The sequence below is a fragment of the Pipistrellus hanaki genome, assembly GCF_964339955.1.
Source record: "Pipistrellus hanaki genome assembly, chromosome: 4".
NCBI classification, from domain to species: Eukaryota; Metazoa; Chordata; class Mammalia; order Chiroptera; family Vespertilionidae; genus Pipistrellus; species Pipistrellus hanaki.
Window position 1 is genome coordinate 465,864 of NC_140506.1, and position 22,897 is coordinate 488,760.

A 22,897-nucleotide genomic window follows, 5' to 3' on the forward strand; every position below is an offset into this window, starting at 1 on the left:
CTGCAGTTTTTATCTGATGCATCCAGCCATTCCCTGGAACTCACCTGTAGAAATCATGGGACCGCCACTTAGACCTGCAGAGGGGACAGATCAAAGGCTCCCTATTTCTTCGACATTCTTCTGCCCCTGAGAAAAAATATACCTTATTACTCATTATTATCAGTAGTAACTGTGCAGTGGCTAGTCCAGGGTGCACAGACGGAGGGGACCTAGGAGGACAATGTGATTGAGTACTGACCCAAAAGCAGGCAAGGCAGCAGGGAAGTGCCATGTCATTAGTGAGCACACGGGCTTTGTTGCTGTGTTTCAAACCGTCTGCCACTCAGCGCCCTGGCCTGTCTTTCCCACCCTCGCTCCGAGGTTGGTCTGTGACCTGTCCGTGCCCCTGCCCCTGCATGTGTGCCTTCCAGATCACAGCTGCGCTTCCTCTCCATCTGGCCCTCACGAGAGACTACATCTCTTCACTGCTACAGCTCATCTGGGATGGCCCCTAACCTCCAGGTGCCAAAAACCTGGCAGGTGCCCTAACCACAACCACAGTCAGAGGAGAGGAGGGAGGACAGTGGACAGGAGGGGGGAGGGCGGTGGCGCCACCTACAGATGGACATGCAGTGGTGGTGCAGCTTGTTGCGGCAGCCGTCCTCACACACGGTCAGGCTCTCCTCGTCCAGCATGCCCAGCAGGCAGATGGGGCACAGCTGCTCCTCCTCATCCTTGAGGCTGCAGGGGCGAGAGGGCAGGGGCCAGAGGGCAGCGTCAGCTGGGCGAGGGGGCCGAGCCAGCGCCACAGGCACGTGGCCTCTGAATGCGACAGAGGAGCCCCCGTGCAATGGCTCTTTCTCCTGTCCTCTCTTCCTTCAGACGCATGCATGCGAAAGTGCAGGCCATGGTGTGAGCTAGCTTTCCGGATTAAGACTGCCATGTAGTAACTACAGCTTTAGAGACAAGTCACCCGAAATTCTGCCTGGCACCTTCTGAATAAACCAACGGCTGTGACCACACGCGCACACGCCAAACGTGAACGGCCACGCTGGTGTCAATGTCCTTGCCCAGGAGTGTTTCCAGTGCCCGAACAGTACCCACCTGCTCTCCCCACTGGCCGTGGCCGCGCTCGGCGAGGACAGCGTGTGGGAGCTGGACATGCGGGACACAAACTTCTGGATGGTGCTCCGAGAGGGAGCTTTGATCCTCGAGCTACGCCTGCTGTGATATTTCTGGAACAAACTCTCAACCTACCATTGAAGAAATAGTAACAATGATATTCGTGCCATAATATACACAGGAACAGTCCTAGATGCTGAACTATTTGTGTTTCGTTTCAAAGTTCTTCATGAAGCCACCTAAGAGCTTCAGAACGAAGAATACACACAGCTTACTACGGACAGTGTCACTACAGCCGGCAGTGTTTACTGGTTTTTAGACTAATTCAGCAACGGATTACAAGAGAACTATTTATTTTCACAACCTACTCAATGACAGCTTAAATTGAGAGCTTACGGAAAATTTTTAGAAATAGATCATAAAAATTTGTTGACAGTTTTACTCTAAAGCATTTAATTAAAATTACCTCAAAATTCTTTAAAGTTTTCCTCCACAGCATTGGGTCGGAAGGTTCCAGCTGAAACACGCGGAGCATGACGAACAGCAGGTGGATGCAGAACGCGCCACGCCCGCAGCTGCAGTTCTGCGGGGACACGGGGAGTGCTCTAGGCTCAGCGAGCACTTCTTAGAGAGTATCTCCAAGTTTACCGTACTCAAGTTTCTACTAGCTAATATGCAAGAAAGTCTACAGCTATCTCCACAAATCTCTGATTTCTGGTAAATCTATTAAATAGAACAAATTTGTACTCTAACGTATATTAAGTCAAGGGTAAAAAACTTCAAAAATACATTAAAAATAGGTATTAGTCCGCCCTTGCTGGTGTTAGAGCATTGGCCCGCCACCAAAGAGTCTTGGGTTTGATTCACGGTCAAGGGCACATACTTGGGTTACAGGTTTTTTTTGTTGTGTTTTTTTTTTTTTTTAATATATTGATTTTTTTAGAGAGGAAGAGAGAGGGATAGAGAGTTAGAAACATCCATGAGAGAGATCAGTTGCCTCTTGCACACCCCCTTACTGGGGATGTGCCCGCAACCAAGATACATGCCCTTTGACCGAAATCGAACCCGGGACCTTTCATTCGGCAGGCCGACACTCTATCCATTGAGCCAACCGGTTTTGGCAGGATTACAGCTTTTTTTAAAAAAATAATTCTTTATTGTTGAAAGTATTACATATGTCCCGCTTTTTATCCCTTTGACCCTTCCAACCTTTCCCCAGACGCCACACTCCTCCCACCCCCACCTTCACTACCCTATTGTCTGTGTCCATGGGTTATGCATATGAATTGCAGGTTTGATCCTCAGCCCCAGTCAGGGTGTGTGCGGGAGGTAACCAATGATGTCTCTCTCTTACATCAATGTTTCTCCTCCCCTTTCCACTCTCTTTCGATGGGAAAATATCCTTGCGTGAGGATAAAAAAGCTTTTATTAACCCAAATATATTTAAAGCTCACGGGTTAGTTTACTAAATTTCAGAAAGCTGCCGTGCATAAACCTGAGCGGTGGCGGTCGGAACAAAGACCCTGCGGGCCCACCTGCGGCCCGATGAACACGCGGTACTTGTTGTCCGGGCTGTCGCCTCCGATCAGGAAGGAGTTGGGGCCGATCTGCTGCAGCAGGTAGAGCCGGGCCCGCATCACCTTGTTCACGCGGCGGCTGGTCTCCTCGGGGCTGTATGGCGAGAAGCCGTCGGGGGACGGGGCTCTGCGTGGCGGTGTGGTCCTCCCGCTCTGAAACTTCACAGCATCGGCGTGTATTAGGAAAGTGGCTTACTTCTCCAAAGCAACAATACCCCAGCTCGCCCTATCAGCCGGCACGTGGCACTTTATATTCTGAAGAAAAACCTCCATGTTTGACGTAACGGGACAGAATGCATGTCCAACGCACCTGAGCCCTACCGCTCTCCCACGTGACCGTCTGTTACATACGAGTCTGAGGGTCACAGAAACAACATGCTTGCCAAACATGAACTTACCGGCACCGGAGATGCTCGCTTCCTCCTCACACCTGGGGACTCGGCCTTCACAGGGCGCCCGGCCGGAGAGCCGCCGGGGGATGGGCTGCGGCGACCTTTGGGAGCTGGGCCCGCGCCCGCCTGGGCCTCTCCTGGCACCTCAGCTGCCACGTTATTCATTTCAGATCCATCTCCTTTAACAGGGATTGGCTTCACCACCTAAACGGAGTGCCAATATTCTGATTACTTAAAAACCTAAGCAAATCTGAACCTAAACCAGTGAGCTTTACTGTGCATGTAACAGCAGCTCATCGCTTTCACTGGCATGATTTCAACCACGGAGGCCAGATGTTTCCCCCACAGATGTCAGTCCTTCAGGCTTGCTCCCTGGTTCACACGCTATCACACGTCCTTCTGGAATGGCAGGCCTGTCCCATTCTGCTGTGTGTAGCTTTCCTGCGCTCACAGATGCGCTTTTTACAAACGAAGGCGACGCCACCCCTGCAGAAAGATCACGGCTGCTCCACTGGGGTGGTTGGAACCGGCCCCCCACATCTCTGAGGCCCGCCTGCGCTTTAGAGGAAAAGCCATGGCCCCTCCGAACTGAGGCTCTGGGCTGCGATCCCCAACCTGGGCATCCTTTTACTTCGTCTCAAATCCAAATCTACTTCGTTTTTTCTGATTTCCTGGAAGATTTCTGTTATTAAGACCCTTGGATCCTACCTTAGAGATGAAGCATCAGAAGAAAACTTGAAAGATTGCTTTTTTTTTAAGTTCTAAGACCAGTGTAACACTAAGGATTTTAGGTGCTGGCAGTAGGGGGCAGTGCTGCCCAAGCATTCCGGCCACCAGCCCGTGCATGCCATGGCTCAGTGAACAGGGTGAGCTGTGGGTTCTCAGCAGCTACAAGAACAAGGAAACCGCCTGTGCACTGGACAGAAGACACACCAGCTCCCTCCGCCCTGCGGCTCACTCACCACCGGGCCCCTGCGGCTCCTGCGCTCCAGCCACTCGTGCCGCCAGGCGGGCATGCAAGTGGCCTTTAGCCTCTCGCGGATCACGCGCTCCTCCGGCCGGTCCTCCATTCTGTGCAGCCCCCGCAGCGTGTCCTTGCTCTCCATCTCCGGCCTGCAGTAGGCGGGCAGAAGTTGACTGGTGAGAACAAGTAAAGCGACAGTCTATACTTTACACAGACATGTAACGAGGAAGGTCACGGCTGCCGCCCGGGCATTCCGAGGGCATGCGCACATCACCGTGGCCCGAGTCCTGCTAGGCTGCCTGGTAGCACAGCTTCACGCCTCTAACCAGGAAGGCCCCTACCCATCCTGCTCGCCAGCCCTCACCCAGGGACACTCCGACATGCTCAAGCAGAACCTACGAGTCCTCGCTAACTGATGTTTCTTTTTCTTTTTTAAAAAAAACATATTTTATTGATTGATTTTATCAGAGAGGAAAGGATAGAGAGTTAGAAACATTGATGAGAGAGAATCATTGATCAGCTGCCTCTTGCACACCTGCTACTGGGGATATGCCTGCAACCCAGGTACAAGCCCTTGACTGGAATCGAACTCAGGACCTTTCAATCCGCAAGCTGACACACTATCCACTGAGCCAAACCAGTTTCGGCCTGATGTGGTTTTTTTTTTTTAATATATATATATTTTAAATATATTTTATTGATTTTGTACAGAGAGGAAGGGAGAGAGAGAGTTAGAAACATCGATGAGAGAGAGTCATCAATCAGCTGCCTCTTGCACACCCCCTACTGGGGATATGCCTGCAACCAAGGTACATGCCCTTGACCGGAATCGAACCCGGGACCCTTCAGTCCCCAAGCCGACGCTCTATCCATTGAGCCAAACCGGTCTTGGCTTTTTAAAAATATTTTTAAAAATATATTTTATTGATTTTGTACAGAGAGGAAGGGAGAGGGATAGAGAGAAACATTGACCAGCTGCCTCCTGCACACCCCCAACAGGGAATGTGCCCGCAACCAATGTACATGCCCTTGACCGGAATCGAACCTGGGACCTTTCAGTCCGCAGACCGACGCTCTATCCACTGAGCCAAACCGGTTTCGGCCTGATGTGTTTCCTAATGGTTCATCCTCAACTTGGGAACTCTTCGTCAACCTTCAGTGGCGAGAGAGACACGGATGTGTCTAAGGGATCGGGTGATGGGCACAGGGGATACGCACCTCTTCCCAGCAGCCCCCCAGGCAGCACTGCTCGGGCCTGGGTCCGGGAGCTGTGGCAGGGACACAGCTGGGGGGTGGTGTGTGTGTGTGTGTGTGTGGAACCTGGACCGAAGCCGGTGGGCTCAAGTCAGGGTGGTGGCTGTCACTTTGAGTCCTGCGTGTACTCAGCACGCGTGGCAACACACAGCCGTTTAACTCATCATCTGCCTGTCCCTTTGGGGCATACAAAGAATTCCAAAGAAAACAGGAAGACTGTTCGAAAGACTTTCCTGCTTCTAAATTAGCGCATGGTCAAGCGCTCAACAATCTCTGTGCAGACACAACAACAGGAAGTTCACAAAAGGCGGGGAGTCACCGCCCAAGGCAGCGGCTTCAGAAAGGCGGACCGCCCGGCGGACGGACGAGCTGAAACTGGCGTGGACACCACACCCAGGCTGTGCTCCTGCCTGAGACCAGCTAAACCGAGACCAGACACCCTTGGCCCCAGAAGCACATCCAGCAGCGGCCCCACCCCCCAGGCATCGCAGGGGCTCCATCTCAGCCTCGCCCGCAGGCTGTGCGTGTGTCCAGGCAGGTATAAGATGCACCCCGCGGACAGCCTTCCTCAGTGGCCGAGACTCCCCATAAACCCAAGTGCGCTCACAGGTGAACATGAAACAACCCTCTAACAAGCGGGAACTGACCCCGGGCACCGACGGAGCTGGGAGACAGGTGAGTTCTCGTGCATCCGTGGGGGCAGACGCGTGAGCGGCTGGTCAGGACGATGCTAAGACCTGCCAGAGGAAGAGGGGCCTCGGGACTACCACATACTCAGCCAGCTTGCTGGGGGTGGGGGGGTGGGGGGGGAGAGTGATGAGGGGATGACGGAGACGCTGCAGTGAGAACCCTACTTCCTGAACGGCAGTCGGGCACCTCGTCGCCGTAAGCACAAGCACACGTCAGCTGAACCGGCATGTGGCCAGGTGTGTGATGGTCGACGCTCCACGAATTCACTGACACGTCCCAAGTTAGGGACCAAAATCTGAGGGGACTGTTTATGCGACAAGTAAAAGCGGTCAGGACTGGATGCTGGTTTTGTGAGGAGACACTGTGTCACCAATCAGATGACAGCAAGAGAAGGACCGGCAGGCCCCATGGGCCAAAGCCACCAGCTGTCCAGGAGTGCTACTCCTCACACTCAACCCTTTTCAGAAAGGCTGAGACTCACCTGGGACTCCAGCTCAGGGACCTGCTTCCGGGGCCGCAGCCACCAGGGTGCTATCTGTGCTCTCAGACATTCGGAGCTAAACCTCCCGTGGCTGACTTTTCCTTTGCTGTGTGTTTATACTTGACAAGAAGCCTCAGAAACCTCTGGGAAACAGGCGTGTGAGCAGCCTCCTCCTAATCTCCGAACACAGATGGGACGTGGTGAGTGAGAAAGATGCAGTCTGTCACAGTATTTGCTAAATGTATTTCCTTTCAACAACCCCTTCGGTGCTGCTTGGCAAGCCCGGCTGGGATGTGTAGGAGGAGTGACACATAAACATGGGGAGCGGGGGTAAGACTCCCTCCACCACGCAGGCAGGGGGTGGGGCAGGCTGCAGACACCGGCCCAGGACCCTCCCTTGCGCCCCTCTGGCTCAGCTGGTCAGCAGCATCGGGAGAAAACCCAGAGAAGAAATCCACGTGGCAGTTGTGCGTCTCAACACAGACCTCTCGGCTTCTTCAGCATGAAGGCACCAGGAACCACCAAGACAGACAGCCCGCAGCCCATCCTGAGAGATGGGCATCGGCAGAGGCCCTGACGTGTCACCAAGACCCGTCCCTGCCGAGCCACTCCCCCTGCCCAGGACTCAGGTCTGCGGTGCAGACAGAAGCCAGCCAAACCCATCTGACAGCTGCTTCCTCTTACAGTCTGGACACCCCGAGGAGAGCCCAGAGCAAGGAACGGAAAGGGCTCTGTCACTCGTGGAGATTGACCGCACAACCGGCCTCCGTTTAAGAAACACGCTCGGCCTGCAGAGCCTAATGAATGAGGAGGGGGAGGCGGGAGCAGTGGAGTCAGCGCCGAAGTGAGCCACACACCACACGTGTGCCGATGACCTGCCGCTCAGGCCTTGTGAAGTTCCCTGTGAAACCACGTGTATTCGCCAGGACTCAGCACTCACCTCTCCCTGACACTCCATCTTTTCGCCGAGAACTCCCAAAGCACCCACGGGTCCTGGGGGCAGGGATGGGGGTCTGCAACCCAGGAACCTCCCAGGTGACCTGCAGCCCAGCTGTGGGGACAGCGTCCAGGAGATCATGACCAGCGTCCTGTGCTCCCACTCCGGCAGGTCCCGGAATGATTGTGCCCAGCTGGGCTCCCCGTGCCTGCTCCCCAAGCAACAGGACACCCGTGAGCACCTGGAGTGGGAGGGGGAAGGGGGGAGGGGACGGGGACGGCTTTTGGCAGGCAAGGTGCCAGCTCCCGCTTCTGCTCCGATGCTGTCGACACAACTGGTTTGGAGACACAAACTCCCCCTAAGACACCTGCCGCCTGGCTGACCCCTGGGAGGGCCCAGGAGGGAGCCAACTGCTCTGGCACGTGTGGCGTGCATGACAGCGCAGGCCTGGACACAAGAATGCAAAGTGCACCGCATCCCCATGGAGGGAGGATAGCAACCTTCCCTCGCTAGGTGGCGCCCTTCCCCCAAGGATGGAAGGAAAGGAAATGCATGTGGGCACTGACCTGAGACTCAAAGCAGCAGGCACTGCCTCCTGTGGCTCCACCATCCTTGCTCCCACAGTGTTCACTGCTGTGCCCATCCCCCCCCCCGAGCCCAAAGCCACGACTGAGGAGCACCAGCCCGGACGGGTTTACGGTAAACCGGCAGCTCTGACCTGACTCGCCTGGTCTGTGCTTCAAGACCCAGTGAATTCTGTCATAAAAGAACACCGCGAATGGGAGTGGGCAAGTGACCACTTTAAATCAAAGCGCATCGTCGTCTTACTTGTTTTCATGAGCGTGTGTGTGAATATCCTCTTAACCTAGCATAACCTCTACTCAGTCACTGACTTTCGGCTGATGCTAACCTCAGAACCTCCGAGTTGGAAAATAGAAACAAAACTGGAAGTTAATATGAATTTAGCCATTGCTGGTGCTCTGTGAACTGGATCATCCGGTGCACCAAGAAGTTGTGGGTTCGAGTCCCGGTCAGCACATCCCCAGGCTGAGGGTCTCTGCTCAGGGTGTGTGCAAAAAAAGACAGCCCATCGATGTTTCTCTCTCACATCAATCCTCTCTCTCTGTTTCTCTCCCTTCCCCTCTCTCTCTCTCTCTCTCTCTCTCTCTCTCTCTCTCTCTCTCTCTGCTTACATATCCTTGCGTGAGGCTCTAACAAGATAAAATTTGAGATGACCAGTTGCAGAAGCAAACCATGACAAAGAGGACCCGGGCCCTCCTGAGGCGGCTCTCGTGGGTTGAGACCCTGCAGGCTCACATCCCCACGCAGGTTCAGGGTCACCCCTTCCTAGGAGCAGCTGTCACAGACGGCTACCTCCAGTCCCCCACTTGTCCCGGCCCCTCTAACTCAGTCTGGAGGGTCGTCTTCCACCCCACGGGCAGGCGCACCCTGTTCTAAAGGCCTCAAGTGCCCACCCCTGGCTGGGTGGCCTCTGAGGGCAGCCATGGGCCCTGACTCCTGTCCCTGCCCTCACAGAGCAGAGCTGGCAAAGGGAGCCTCCCCCCGGCACCCTCCCCCTGCCGCCTCCATCTCCCATTTCCTGTCTTCACTCTGACAGCCCTGACCGTCTGCACTCACACAGGCTGGGAGGAGGCTCCAGGCAACTCAGTACCCACCACTGGTTCTCGGGAAACGCAGGGAGAAACTGCGACTTCCCTGTGGCCAATGGGAACGGGCCCAGAAACTCCAGATGACCCTGTGCCTGAGGGGGAGCGGCAGAACCACAGCCTACATCCTGCTGGGAGCAAGGGGGCAGGGAAAGGGCCAGCTGTGGTGGGGAGAATGGGAGGGGCTGGCACCCACATCCAGGCTCCTTGGACCGGCCTCGTCCATCTGGGGAACCCCCAAGAAGTAGGAAGAACAGGCACCTGGTTAGAATGTGGACTCTGCCGGGCTGGGAGAGCAGAGCCGTGGCACTCGGGCTGAAGGCACAGGAGCAGCTGAGCACTGAAGTCCACGCGAATCAGGAATACGAGCTGGCGACAGGGGTTACGGGGGTCAGCTCTGCCCGTCCCCAGGGCCCTCCCGTCACGGCACTTTGCTGAGGGGCCCAGCGCTCACCGGGAGCGGGGCCGCCGTGCGAAGCAGCTTTCCCACCGTTCAGTGCTCAGACACGATGGCAAATATTCCTTAGGCAGAGGCCTGGCTGTCTGTGACCACAGGCAATACCGAGTCACCGATCCCGAGGTGATGAGACCAACACCAACTGCCCGTGTCAGCGTCACCTCTCGCTGCCGATCACGGACGCCCCGCAGCTGCGAGATGGCCAGCACGCTCCCAGGGCCACGAGGAAGCCGGCCCACACGCTCTTCCAGCACAGACCCTGTCAGCACCAAGGCCCTCACGGAGCAGCTGCCCGGGCCGCCACACTGTGCCTTCAGCATCCGTCCGACTGGCCAGGCGGCCCACGCTGACCCGTTAGAACGGAGCCAGGACAGCACTCAGTGACGACGGAAGAGGTGGAGAAGGCAGGGGCTGCAGGAGGGTGGGCAGAGCCTCGGACGGCTTCGGCAGGGGCACCGGCGAGGCTGGTGGGAGCCCCCAGTGGGCCCCGAGCACGCCAGCGCACGCTTCGGTCACAATGCGGTCCCCACGAGAGCAGGAGTCCCTCTGTCACGGCTGGTACCCAGGGCCTGGCACGCAGCCAACACTTCCTCAATTTGTTGAATGAATGTTTTGTTATAGCATCAGCTACAATGATGAACTCAGAGAGAACGGCTATGGAGCATTTAGTAACCATGGAAACGCCATCACAGGCTGCTCCCCGGCACTCAGGCCAGCCCTCCTGCATCAGGGTTTCAGGAGCTGCTCGCTACTTCACTGTGAACCCTCCTTCCCCACCTTCCAGCCTCGGGGCTTCTGCCATCTTCCTGCTCGAGGCTGCTGGCTGACCAACCTCAGCACCCCCCCCCTCCCCCCGTCCTGCTCTGGCCTCTCAAGGAGCATCTGTCACCCCTAAGGGAGTACCTGCTCCAACACGGGCACCCATACATCACCCGTGTGGAGACCATCTGCTGCCTGGCCTTCCAGTCCGGGACACGTGAAGACAATCCTCCCCTTGGACAAGGTCCCTCCCACCATCCCGGCCTCTTGGGCTCCCCATGCTCCCTGCTCTCCAGCAAGCCCCAAGCCCTCCGAGGGCGGAGTCAGGGTCAAGGAGTTCAAGGGCCCGAGAGAGCCACAGCCACTCGTTCATCCCTCACCCCGGCATCGGGCTGCAGCCGGAGCTGGACGTGACGGCGTCAAACACGGGCTGACAGCACGTCCTCCCAGGGACCGTCTCCACACGGAATGCCGGGAGGCTTCACGGGACAGTCGGTTCCAGACTGACACGGGATCGCGCTGGACTTGGGGGCAGGGCCTGACCTCTCTCAGGAGGACGTCCCCCAAACACTGTCCTGCCTCCTGTCCTTGCTTCCCCCGTGGCCACAGGGGCTGCCCTCGCTTCCTGCAAGTCTCCGTGAGACCGGGGGCCGGTCTCCGGCCCGGCTGCCAGCACAGGCACCCGCAGCATGTCAGAGGCCACGCCACCCCACAGGCATGCTGCACGGGCAGCACGCGCTGCATGAGACCAACAGGACAGCAGACACAGCGCAATGTAGTTAAGGCGCACAGTGGGACATCAGACACGGCGAAGGGATGGAGCGGGTTTCATTTTACCCTGTGACCTCTCTCGAGGTCAACTCAAAGGTCATCTCCTTTGTCTGCCAGGGGCCAGGTGGGGTCCTGCGGGTTGGGGGGAAGGCAGGTTGGGGGACCGCAGGTGGGCGGGACCGCAGGTGGGGGACCGGGGGTGAGGGAGACCACTGGTGAGGGGACCTTGGGTTGGGGGGACCGTGGCTGGGGGGACTGTGTCTTCTCTCAGAGCTAGAAGCTCCCTTAATCCTCAGAGAAGGTGCCTGCAGAACACACTGGGGGGGGTGGGCATGTGCTGCCTTATGTGGGGAAGAGCAACATCAGTAAGTGAATGGCAGTCACCAGGCATAACTCTACACGAACGTCAGCCTCAGACTCGTATCTCCAAGGAAAAGGTCTCCTGAGACGCAGATCCTGAGCACATTTCTGTAGCAAGCTGCTCACTAGAGAAAAGCTGACTTCAAACACTGGTGGCTGCACCCTCTCACCAGAGCTCTGCCCGAAGTAAGAGGGAGGAGGGAGGAGGAGCAGGAAGTTCCCCAGTAAAAGCCTCTCTGAGAGGCTTGGCTGCCATCCGGACCCACCCCCGCTGGGCTGGCCCTGCTCTCCCGTCTCTGCTCCATTTAACTGGCCCAGCAGGCCCTCCTGCAGCGGAGAGAGCGTCCACTGTCCACTCGGAAAACCGCCGATGACTCCTGGGTGCGCAGAGGACAGGCTCGCTGCCCGTTCACTGGTGACGTGCTGGCAGCCAGCTCAGGTCACCGCAGCCGAGACTCAGAGGACGGGGCTCTGGTTCTCATCAGGAGCAGCGTCTGCTCCCAAGGCCTGCGAGGTCACAGAGCGCCTCCTCCCCTCACTAACCACCCATCTCCCCATCCCCAGAGGGAAAGTGGAGGTGCAGAGAGGCGAGGGCCCCCTGGGTCCAGGGCAGGAAGGGCTGGCGGGCTGACTCCTGGGCCCGCTCCTAACCACGTCACTGAGCTGTGTGCCGTTCCAAGGTGACCAGCCCAGCAGCCGAGCTGGTGCAGGACCAGGCGGGGCTGAGGGGCTGCCTGCACCCTGCCCTGTGGGTCCCAGGCAGCCCCGCACTCTGACTGCCCACACCCTCCGAGGCAGCCCTTCCCCGGGCCTCCTGACCCACTTCCAAGTGCCCTGTGGTTACCTGACAGGCGACAAAGGCTGCTTCTGTCCAGGGGACACCTGGGGCTGGCCAGTGCAGCAGGAAGCACTGTGCTCGGTGACGAGCCCAGAGCCGACCCAGGAGGGTCCAGGCCGCCTGTCTCCTGCACTCCACCTGCCCCCTGCACTCCACCACGGGGCTTCCTGGAGCAGCAGGCCTCCTCCAGGTCCCCTCACCCCTGCCACGCCCCTGCCCCTGCTCCGAGGCCACGAAACTGCGGGCCCCTGCCACCTGCTGACCTCCTTAGAAAGGCTGGCCCAGCGGGCGGCCCTGAGCCCGGCACCATGGACCCCTGCCTGCAGCCTTCACAGGCCTCCTCATGGACCCAGCCCCCCTCTCAGTGCCCTCGGGAGCCGGGCCTCTGCCCGGTCTGCAGTGATGGCGGCTCTGACACTGGGCACCCACCTTGGCATGTGCTCCTCTGACGGGAGAGATCAGAACCTCACACCTGAAGTGCTTTTTCCCATGACAGCACTCTGCTGGGCACCAATACCACCGCCCTGAGGCCGAGCTCTGGAATGTCAGCAACACGAGCAGGAAACCCACCTGCGTTATATTCAATGCAACACAGCGCAGCGGGGCCCACAGTGTTCCAGAGAGGAGCCCACTGAAGTCCCGGAGAAAAAGAAGGGTGAGTTGGGGAGTGATGGGGTGAGGGGGACCAAGGACAGTGAGGGGACCAAGCAAGTCTCTGCCCCTCACTACGAGGCGGGTCTCTGAGACCTATCAGAAAAACGAAAGCCCATCCCGTCCTTGAAACCCCAAAGTCTAACAGCAGCGGAGGAAACCAGCTGCGAGGAAGTTGGAGCGAAGCTTCTGACACGCAGGGCGCCAGCGCCCAGCAGGGGAGAACGCACTCTCCGCGGGAGAGGACGCGCTGGAGGCGTCAGGACGGGCGCAGCGATGCCCAGCCCTGGGAAGGAAGCAGCAGGATGGAGCCGCCTTTGCCGCCAGGGAGCCAGGCCGGCCCCTCACCCGCGGCCCTCCACCAGAGCAACATGACCCGGCTGGCGCTTTCCAGGCCACAGCCACGTGACCGCGTCTCAGATGCGTGTCCTTTGACTCAGCAATTCCACCCCTGAATAGTTCACAGAACTAAACGCACAAACATATGAAAACGGACACGCAATGGCAGAACCCAAAGCCAAGAAGCAAACAATACAAATGTCAAAACCCAGGAAGCTGGCTCATGAGCCGGCCATCCAGGGGACTACTATGCAGCCACGAAAAAGACACTCCACGCCCAACACGCAAACCACCCCCAAGGCTGCGGAGACACTGCAGCTCCCCCAGGCCGCAGAGCACCCACCCCTTCGTTAGGGGCGAAGACACACAACTTAAAAGCAACCTCTGTGCTTTCAGGACTGAGCGATCGTCTGTGAAGATGTTTTATCCTGTGAATTCTGAATCCCACACACAGAGGGACGTACAACGCCATGGGGGCGCGTTGAACCAGAGCAACTGAGACACCTCAAAATTCAAAGTAAACTTAGACGGAAACACGTTTTTCAGATACACTGACATCTACAGCAATCCAGCACACCGTCACCCTCTAAGGCTCAATGGACGTCGTTTGATTGCTGGAGGAGAGGGTAAGAACCAACAGAAATGCAGAAAGTAACAGATGTAGCCAGTTACTTTGAAGGAGAGAAAAAGGAATGTGAACCATTTGTCTCAAACATCCCTTCAGAGCGTGAAGACGCTAAATGCTCTTCAAGGAGCACCTCACCGAACCAGAACCTGGAGGGACTCAGCCTCGCTGCCCGCCTCCCGCCTCCCCACAAGTCAGTGTTGGCGGTGACCGATTACTAAGTTCCTAAGGAACCGCAGAGAATATGGCCACCGGACAAGCAACACTTTCCCACTGAACCACCCGGAGGCTTTCTGACGCGGCCGATGGCATGAAGCTCTAGGACCCTCCCACGCGTGTCCGCAAGGCACAGGAGCCGCTCTCGCATGTCAGCCAGGCGTTTGCTCCTCAAAGAGTGAAGCGCTTTCTCGGCCCCAGCTTTCCGGCTCAGCTCGCCGGCTGCAGAAACGGGGCAACGCTGGAACGGGCCTCGGTCGCCCTTAAAAAAGCCGCACGCACACGGCATCTCACTCACCCACAAGGAACCGGGTGCCCAGGAGGCAGTGCCGGCAGTGCCATGATGGGACACACACAGCCCTAGAGGCTGTGCAGGCGTGTGAGCTCGGCCGACGCCAGGTGGCCCCATCTGCAGGGAGGTGTCCTCTCTCCTGGCTCTGGGCCTCGCCCATGGCCAGTCCTTCTCATGGCTGCTGCTGGCTGCTGCCTCTCAGGGCGCTGCTCGCAGGCGGCAAGAACACCACCCTAAGGAGGTGTCCTCGAGGCTGAGCCGGAGCCCAGGCCCAAGTGTAAAATCAGAGAACTTCAAAGCCAGGTCTGGTTACAGCCTCTGGCGGCCAGGGCTCCCTCCCCCGCGGAGCGGGGGGGCTGCAGGCTCAGTTACACCAGCCCTGGGCTCCCTGCTCCTCCAGGTCTCAGAACCGATGCCGGGCTTGCCCAGCACACCCTTGCTTTTAAAAAATACATATTTTTACTGACATCAGAGAGGAAGGGAGGGAGAGAGAGAAACACCAATGACGAGAGAGGATCATGGATCACGCCCCACATTGGGGATGACGAGAGAGGATCATGGATCACGCCCCACATTGGGGATCGAACCTGCAGTCCTGGCATGACAGAGAATTGAACCCTGACTTTCTTGTTCATAGGTGGATGCTCAACCACTGAGGCACGCCGCTCAAGTGAAAATCTGTGCGTTAATGCCAATGCAAACTTCTATTTGTCCCAGGTGGAATGACTGTCAGAAGTTAATATATTTGGGGTAAAGCAGTGATTAGGACAAGAGTCCTAAATGTGGTCTGAAGTTTACACAACTTTCTGAGGACTTGACAGAAGGAATCGTCACACTAACACACAGCTCTTTCTGGTGCCTATTCGTGTGCATGGACGGACACACACACACACACACACACACACACGCACAGCTCCCAGGGAGGTGCAGAATTCAATCCTCTCTGCCCTGCAGGTGACCCTGCAGCAGTGGCTGTTCCCTCCACACCCGGCTGCGCAGTCCACCCTCGCGGGAGGCACCGGCGTGTCTAACAGCCAGGCCCCTCCAGGGTCTGCCCACAGGAATCGACGGCCTAGGTTTTGCTGGGTAACCCCTCAGCGAGGCCCCCACTGGCGCGGAGCGAAGGGGAGAACAGCCAGCCCACAGGTGCACTGCCAGGCTGCCAGCTCCTCCCCCTCAGTCAGCAGGTATTTGCTGAGTGCTGCTGTGCCAGGTCTCCTGCCAGATGCTGGGTCCCACCCACCCACAGGCGCTGCCCCTCAGGCCTCCGTGTCTGGGAAAAGCGTGGGATAACTTGTAAGTCACTCAGTGAGCTGAGATCAGGCCGACGAGAGCGGGCTGGGGACTGGGTAGTGGTCCCAGGGGGCGTGGGCGTGCAAGGGCCCGGTGGCCAGTGGTGTGGCTGAGTTTGAGGACCTGAAAGAGAGCCATTCTGTGGAGCTGGGGCGAGTGTGGGCGGAGCCTGGGGCCGGCAGGGGCCAGGCCGCAGACTCCACGCAAGTCACATTTCTCTGGGCTTTCCCAGTGGAAACACGGGGACGCTTTGACGTTAAATTATTCCATTTGCTAATTTTTAAAAACTTCATTTTCCAGAGGAAACTGTTTTTAAAAAAATACATTTTATTGATTTTTTACAGAGAGAAGGAAAGAGGGATAGAGAGCTAGAAACATCGATGAGAGAGAAACATCGACCAGCTGCCTCCTGCACACCCCTCACCGGGGATGTGCCCGCAACCAAGGTACATGCCCTTGACCGGAATCGAACCCAGGACCTTTCAGTCCAAAGACCGACGCTCTACCACTGAGCCAAACCGGTTTTGGCCAGAAGAAACTGTTATAAGCAGATTTACTCTTGTGAACGGCCACTTTGGCTACGTAACACGGAGAGTGGACTGGACGGGCAGCAGGAGGCAGCGGGCAGGTCACAGGCCACACACCCGCGAGGCCCGGAAGCCTTCAGGGGGGCCATGCCCGTCACAGGCCAAAGGCATTGCTGAGGCTGGGGGAGCGGAGGAGTTGACGAAGCCTAGGACCCCATCTGCTCATGTTCTCGTTGAGGAGGACGACGGGGCCAGAGGAAGGATGGTCAGGTCCACAGAGGGAGGGCTGTCCACCAGCCCAGACACCAGACGCTTCCCAACTGCAGAGCCTGGTCTCCCAGCACCGGACAGCTGGAGCACAGCTCTGGCCACTTGGTGACTAAACGACGTTACCGACTCCCACATGCTAGACAGCAAGAGCTGACACCAAGCCGGCACCACAGCTCCTGAGCACAGGCCGCGCCTGGAGCGCGCGAGCAGACACGCACGGACTCACACCGGTGGGTCACTGTCAACTTTGGATCCACCGATTTTAAAGTGGCACCGGGCACTGCTCCCCGGGCCAGACACCAGATGGCGTCGGTGAGGACAGCAAGGACACCAAGGGCCGCTGGACCCGCCGGAAGGGACCACTCGGGCACTAACGGCGACCATCGCATCAGTCAGGAGTGAAGCCTCCGCCACCACCCAGCACCCTCTCTCCCTCCCTCGCCACACATCCCTCACCATCACGCTGACGTGTGCCAAGCAAGTTCACCCCTCACTGCACCAGCGCCCACCTCCGAGAGGCCTGGGGTCCCTGAGGAGCTCCCAGGTGGCACCGTCCTTTCAGGAGGAGGGGCTTGAGGGGCCCCGAGAACCTCACAGCTCCTGACCCCAAACTCAATGCGGCTGGTGCTCAGGCCCCAGGACGGCTCCTCCTCCCCACGGCCCCAGCCCCACGGCCACGAGCATGGAGCTCCTGTTGTTCCCAACCAGCAGAGCTGGTTTCTCGAAGGAAAGACAGGCTTAAAGCCAGCGATGGCCTGGCCGGCGCTGAGCTTCTCGCTCCCCAGGCCGTTTTTACTTTTCCTTCCGAGTGCGTCCTGTGGACCTAAGAGCACAGGCAGGAATGGCTGGAAATAACCTGGGACCCAGACTGCTCTTCCACCCCGTGGAAATTAAGCCTTGGACCGCGCGTCCCAGGAACACGGGAGGCGAGAGGCAGAGCCAACGCCAGGGGACCAAAGGGAAGAACAATGCTCAGGCCCTCGCAACTAGCCTGGGGGCCCCGGGTCCTCAGAAGTCAGAGGGGCACCGTGTGGGCCGTGTGGTGAGATCCCGAGCACACGTGTGTAATCTGGAGTCCTATGTCACCGCACTGAACGTGGGGTTGTATGTAACACCTGTTCACCTCAAGATCTACCCACAGGATGGTCTATGGGATGCTCTCCCTCCCGCACGCAGATCGGGCCTTGCAGGGGTAAATGCTGGCGAAGGGTCCGAGGCAGACCCGGCAGCCCAGCCCAGCCCAGCCCAGGGACAGTCTCTCCGCGAGGTCACGCCCGATGAATGCAGCAGGAGCGAGCGGTCTCCGCACTTGGGCTGGCTGCACTGCGGCTCGGCCGGGCTGCGGAGCCAGCGGGCTGGCGCCGGCCTGCAGACAAACCTGCCAGCTTGTTCCGGGCCGCTTCAGCCTTAGAGGCACGCTGGTCTGGTTATTAATTTGAAAAAGAAACGGAAGCAGCAAAGAGCAGCGGAGAAAGGGGCCGTGTAGTCAGGACATGCGTGAACCCAGCTCGTCCAGTTGTGTGATGATGGCTTCATGGTCGCACACGAATTCCGCCTCAGAAGCGAAATCAGATGCACCGGTGACGGTGATGGCGACAGGGAAGGAGACCACGGAAAAGGCACCTCCCCTCCCCTCCGGCCCCCACTCCCAGCAGTGCTTCAGCTGCAGCCGCACCCACTTCTGGCCCCGGAGAGGCCACTTGCTTTCAGCGTTCCTGATCCTCTCCCGTTTACAACCTTAAAGTATTCCCTGAAGAACGTGGTTCATTCCTGATCCATTTCCTCCCATCCATCTCCCCATTCCCCTGCTCAGCGCCGTCCAACTTGGACTCAGGGTATGAGGCAGCCAGGACTAGGACAACACCGAGCCCAGGGCAGACCTGGTCAGCTGGGCGTCCCAGGTGAGAGGCGGCTGCAGCTGCAGGCGGTCACTTTCCCATGCCACCACAGCTCTCTGCCGCCGCCACCACAGCCAAACGCCTCTCACCCGGAACAGGCGGCACCATGCCAAGGCTGCCCCGTTTCCCTCGGGGACCGTCCTGGAAACAGCCTGGCCGCCCTGTCTCTCGGGGAAGCTGGGCCAGCAGCCCTCAGACGCCAGGCAAGCTGCAGCTGGCCCTGCTCAGCGGGAGGCGAAGGCCACGCCTCTTTCCCTATGTGGCAACCTTCACGCCACAGGTCACAGGTCACAGGTCGGACGTGTCTGAGACCTGCGCCCTCAGCTCCAGGAGCCAGGAGCCAGGCCTGTCTGCCCGGAGGGCTGCTCCCGCTCTCAGTGCCCAGCCCAGCAGAGCTGCTGTGCGCAGGAGCCAGGCAGGGAGGAATGCTGGCGAACCGGTCCCCTCGCCAGCATCAGATAGGAAAGGAAAACAGGAGCTGGCACCAACGCCAGCGCTCATCTTTCCCTTTCAGAACCATATTTAATAAGGTTAATTCTGAAGAACGCATTAATTCCCTCCCTGGTTCAAAACAGACCTCGGAGACCTACACAGCTACAGAACACACACATTCATGGAAGCCTCACTTATGTAACTTTCTATTATCTAGGATCAACCAACATAATTAAAAATTTTACTTTTAGGTAGTAATGTTTCCATACCTCCTTTAGTAAAACAAAACAAAACAACACACACAAAAAAACCTTTAAATCACTACGTTGTATTTTTAGCCTTGCAGGAGTCTAACAGGAAGTGAAAGCTGAGTGCCAGGAGGTAGGAAGCAGCCTACGAAACAGCTTCAGTTTTAAACAAAAACCAACATTTACAAGCACAGACACCTCCTCTGCTCATTGGGCCAGCAAACTGATAGCCAGGCCTTTTTGTTACAAAAATAGGATGGAGTAATTATATCCACCAAACTCTCAACAGCCTGCTTGCTGGAGAGCAGCACTGTAATTTTTCTTCAAAGACAGCACACTGGAAGAAAAAGCCCCTAATTCTGCAAAATAAGGAAAAATTCCAAACCCTTGGGCGCCACTTACAGGCACAAAGCCTTCACTGACTTCAGCTGCGACCCCGAGGACGAGGGGCCTTCTATGTTTAATACAAGCATTATTTGTGCAATTTATACTTCACAAATGCACTTTCTACACGTTCCATTTCTACATCCAAAGATGGACCACGGGAGGAAACTCTGGAATAAAATGTCACAGAACTCTCTCTAGACAGAAGGATCCCAGACCCGGCTACTACTGCCACGTAAAAGCAGTTCCAAATCGCAGGATTTTCCTCCTGGAAGTATGAATGTGACTATTGTCAAGAAAATTGAAATGCAGAGTTCAAATGAGATTTTACTGAGCGGCTTACAATGAAAGTGTTTATACCAACAGATTGAAATGAATTTTAACTCTCTTGACAAGGAAATTGGGCTGGGGGTGGGGGGGAGTCACTATTTCAAAAGCTGGAGAATCTTTTACCATAGAAGTCTTCAGGTATGACATTGGGGGTGAATACACTAGCATTCTGGCCAGTGAAATTCACCCTTAAAAAACGATCATGCTGATAAGCCCATTATTTCACCTTCTTTGCAGAGAGAATGCTCCATAAACAAAGAGGGAAGACCTCGGTATGGATGCCGATGGCACACCCGGACCTCCCTCAGCCCGGATCCGCCAGCCCGGTTAGTCCCACTCCGCGGAGCCAGCACGGAGGCTCGCCCCGCAGCTCGTCCCCAGCAGGTGCGGACATGGTGGAACGGAACCGAACCCGCACACGGTGGTCTCCTGCGAGCAGGGGGGTGACCACACTCGGGTTCCGTGTTTTCTCTGGAGCCTGTGGGCAGCAGGCTGCTTTCAGAATCGCTCTCCCGGGCTCGGGGCGCGGACAGGAAGCGCCGGCCGGTGCCCTTCCCTGGGCGCGCGGCGCGGGGTGACCGTGATTTCGGGGTCGGCGTGTGCGCACGCGGACACCCTCCCAGGAAAACACGGTGTTTTTAAGTCGCCAAGTTCTAAAGAAGTGCCAAATCACTCCGCACGTTAACCGATACCACGCTTGCCCGGTGCGGTCCGGGAGCGCCGCGGAAAAGGTCAGAGCCGCTCGGGGAGGGGCGGCCGCACACGCCCCGGCCCGCGCGGTGCACACTCCGCGGAGCGCGAGTGGCCCGCCCCACGGAGGGAAAGTCCCTGCACAGACATGCACCCGGCTAGACCCGCGGGGCGAGGTCCCCGTCCGGCGGCTGCCGGCCCTGGTCCCGGCCTCGCGGGGCGGCTGCGGGGGCAGGTGCCGCCGGGAGCGGACAGGCGGACACGCGGCCCGGCGCCAGGCGCGCAAACGGCCAGCCAGGTCGCCGCGGTCCTTGTGGTGCAGCCGCGTCCCCGGAGCAGCCGGCGCCGCGTCCGGAACCGGGCCGGTCCCGGGCCGTGACAGGCGCCCCCGCGTCTGCCCGAGGCCGGGCCCGTGTCTGCCCAGCGCTCGCCAGTCCCGATCGCCGGCCTCCCGCGTCCCGGCGCCCCGGGACGGCGCCAGCTCGGCCGCGAACAATCACCGATCCCGACCCGGAGGGCGCGCACCCCGCGTCCCGGCGCCCGTCCCCGCCCCGCGCCCCGTCCCGCCCGCGGCTCACCCGGCGGCAGCAGGCGGCGGCTCCGCGGGCTCGGTCCCGGCGGCGCTCGGGTCTCCGCGGTCCCCGGGCTCCGGGGCGTGGGCGCCGGCGCGGCCGGAGGCTCCGGGCGGCGGCGGCTCGGGCACGGGCAGAGCAGCGCTGCCGCCCGCGGGCTCGGGCGCGGGGGACGGGGACCGGGGCGGGGCCTGCGGCGGGTCCAGCTCCACGCTCCGCACCTTGCGCAGCTGCCGCCGCCGCCAGTCCGCGCCCCGCGCCCCGCCCGCCTGCAGGGACCCTCCGCCCGCCTCCGCGCCCGCCAGTCCCGACGACGACGAGCGAGTCCCCGCCGCCGCCGCCATTTTCTGTCGCGGCCGCGTCCGCCAGGCGGAGGGCGGGGCGGAGCGGGCCGAGGCCTCTGCGCAGGCGCGGGGGAGCGGCCCGGCCGGACGCAGGCGCGCGGGGCGGAGCCACGGGGCGGGGGCGGGGCCGGGGCGGGGGCGGGGCCGGGGTGGGCGGGGCCCCGGGGGGGCACGGGCCGCAGGTGGAGGGGACGCCGTGCGCGCCGCCGCCGGAGGGTCCCCGCCACGGGGCTGCGCGCGGGCCGGTGCGCGGTGCGCTGGGGCCGCCGGCGACCTCCCCCTTCGCCGTCCGCCCGGGGCGTCGGGGAGCCGCGGGGACCAGCCCTTCTCCCCCCAGACGGGACCGGAGCCCCGCCGCCCCCTGCGGACACAGAAACGCGTGTTTGTTTCTAAAGCTCCGAGCCCCGCCCCCGCCCCGCCCCGCCCGGTGCCGCCAACAGACTTCCGGGCCGGGACCTGGGACCCGCCCGCCTGGGGCGCGGAGACACCTGACCGGTGCGCGCGGCGCCGCGGAGGGGAGGGGGAGGGGCTCCGGGGGCCTCGGCCCGGTCACCTCCCCCGCCCCGCCCCCGGGCCCCGCCCCCGGGCCCTCCGCCAGCGGGGGCTGGGGGACCGGGAGCGCGGGTGCTGGCGGTGGGTCCCACCGGGACCGGTTCCTGGTTTCCACCTTCTTGGGGCGCGTGGAGCCACCGCGTAACGTTCCCGCCTCCTGCCCCCCCCGCCCTGGGAAACCTGCGGCCACCCCTCCCGCCGGGACTCCCGCGCAACCCAGACGGCGGGGCCGACCCCCTGAGCGGGGGTGGGTGGGCGCCCGGGCCTCTCGGGTCAAAGAGCGGCAGGTCCCCGGCGTGGACGGGACCGAGGGCCGGCCCCCGGGTTCCTGACCGCCGGCTTCCAGGCCAGCCTGGGTCTGAGCCTCCCGGCCCCTGCAGCGGCACCTGGGCGTGAGTCCGGCGGGACGTCCGGAAGTTCGGACAAATCCGCTAAAGTTCCGGTCCGCGTCCGCCTGGCCACGTGCGGCCTCCGGGCGAAGGGCGGTCTGCCCAGGTCTGCCCGGGCCGCGCCCCACGCCGCCCGGAGAGGACCCGGCCCTCCTGCTCCGATCTGATCCCTGATCCCCGGCTCCTCCTGCTCCAGTCTGATCCCTGATCCCCGGCTCCTCCTGCTCCATGGAAGCGCCTGCCCAGGGCGCGCAGGTGGCGGTGTCTCCGGCCTGGCGCCGCGGACGGGGCCGAGAGGCGGGAGAGGGGTCCCCGCAGAGACCGGCCTCTCCCTCCTCCGGGTCCGTCGCAGTGAGAACTGGACCGAGTGAGGGTTCAGCGCCCACTGGCCGGGTTCCCCGACCTCCGTCCGCAGCTCCGCGGGGACCTGGCCCGCGCTGGTCTCTGCCGGGTTTCTGGGGCTTTTGAGTCCTCTCCATCCATCTTTTATGCAAAGATTTGGGTTGTCCTTATGCATCGAGACAAAAAAAAAAAAAAGAGGAAAATGAAGGACGGATGGGTGTCCCTCCTCTGCAGCCAGGGAATCCGCCTGGAGGG

The 22,897-nt window shown here is 59.5% G+C and overlaps 1 protein-coding gene across 2 annotated transcripts in view; it reads right to left on the reverse strand.

Moving 5' to 3' along the window:
- The window catches only part of MAP3K1 (mitogen-activated protein kinase kinase kinase 1), a 39,686-nt gene extending 18,287 nt beyond the window's left edge, over positions 1 to 21,399 (reverse strand). The window contains exons 1-8 of one of the 2 annotated variants that reach the window (XM_084880979.1): positions 21,022 to 21,399; positions 4,033 to 4,207; positions 3,077 to 3,274; positions 2,637 to 2,837; positions 1,568 to 1,684; positions 1,084 to 1,232; positions 599 to 720; positions 45 to 126 (exon numbers count right to left, since the gene is read on the reverse strand). In XM_084880979.1, the coding sequence (XP_084737105.1) occupies positions 45 to 126; positions 599 to 720; positions 1,084 to 1,232; positions 1,568 to 1,684; positions 2,637 to 2,837; positions 3,077 to 3,274; positions 4,033 to 4,207; positions 21,022 to 21,359 (1,382 nt within the window). In that variant the 5' untranslated portion in view covers positions 21,360 to 21,399. The remainder of the gene's footprint in view (positions 1 to 44; positions 127 to 598; positions 721 to 1,083; positions 1,233 to 1,567; positions 1,685 to 2,636; positions 2,838 to 3,076; positions 3,275 to 4,032; positions 4,208 to 21,021) is intronic. The other variant, XM_084880980.1, reaches the window with a different exon arrangement.
- Between the last annotated feature and the right edge of the window lie 1,498 nt (positions 21,400 to 22,897).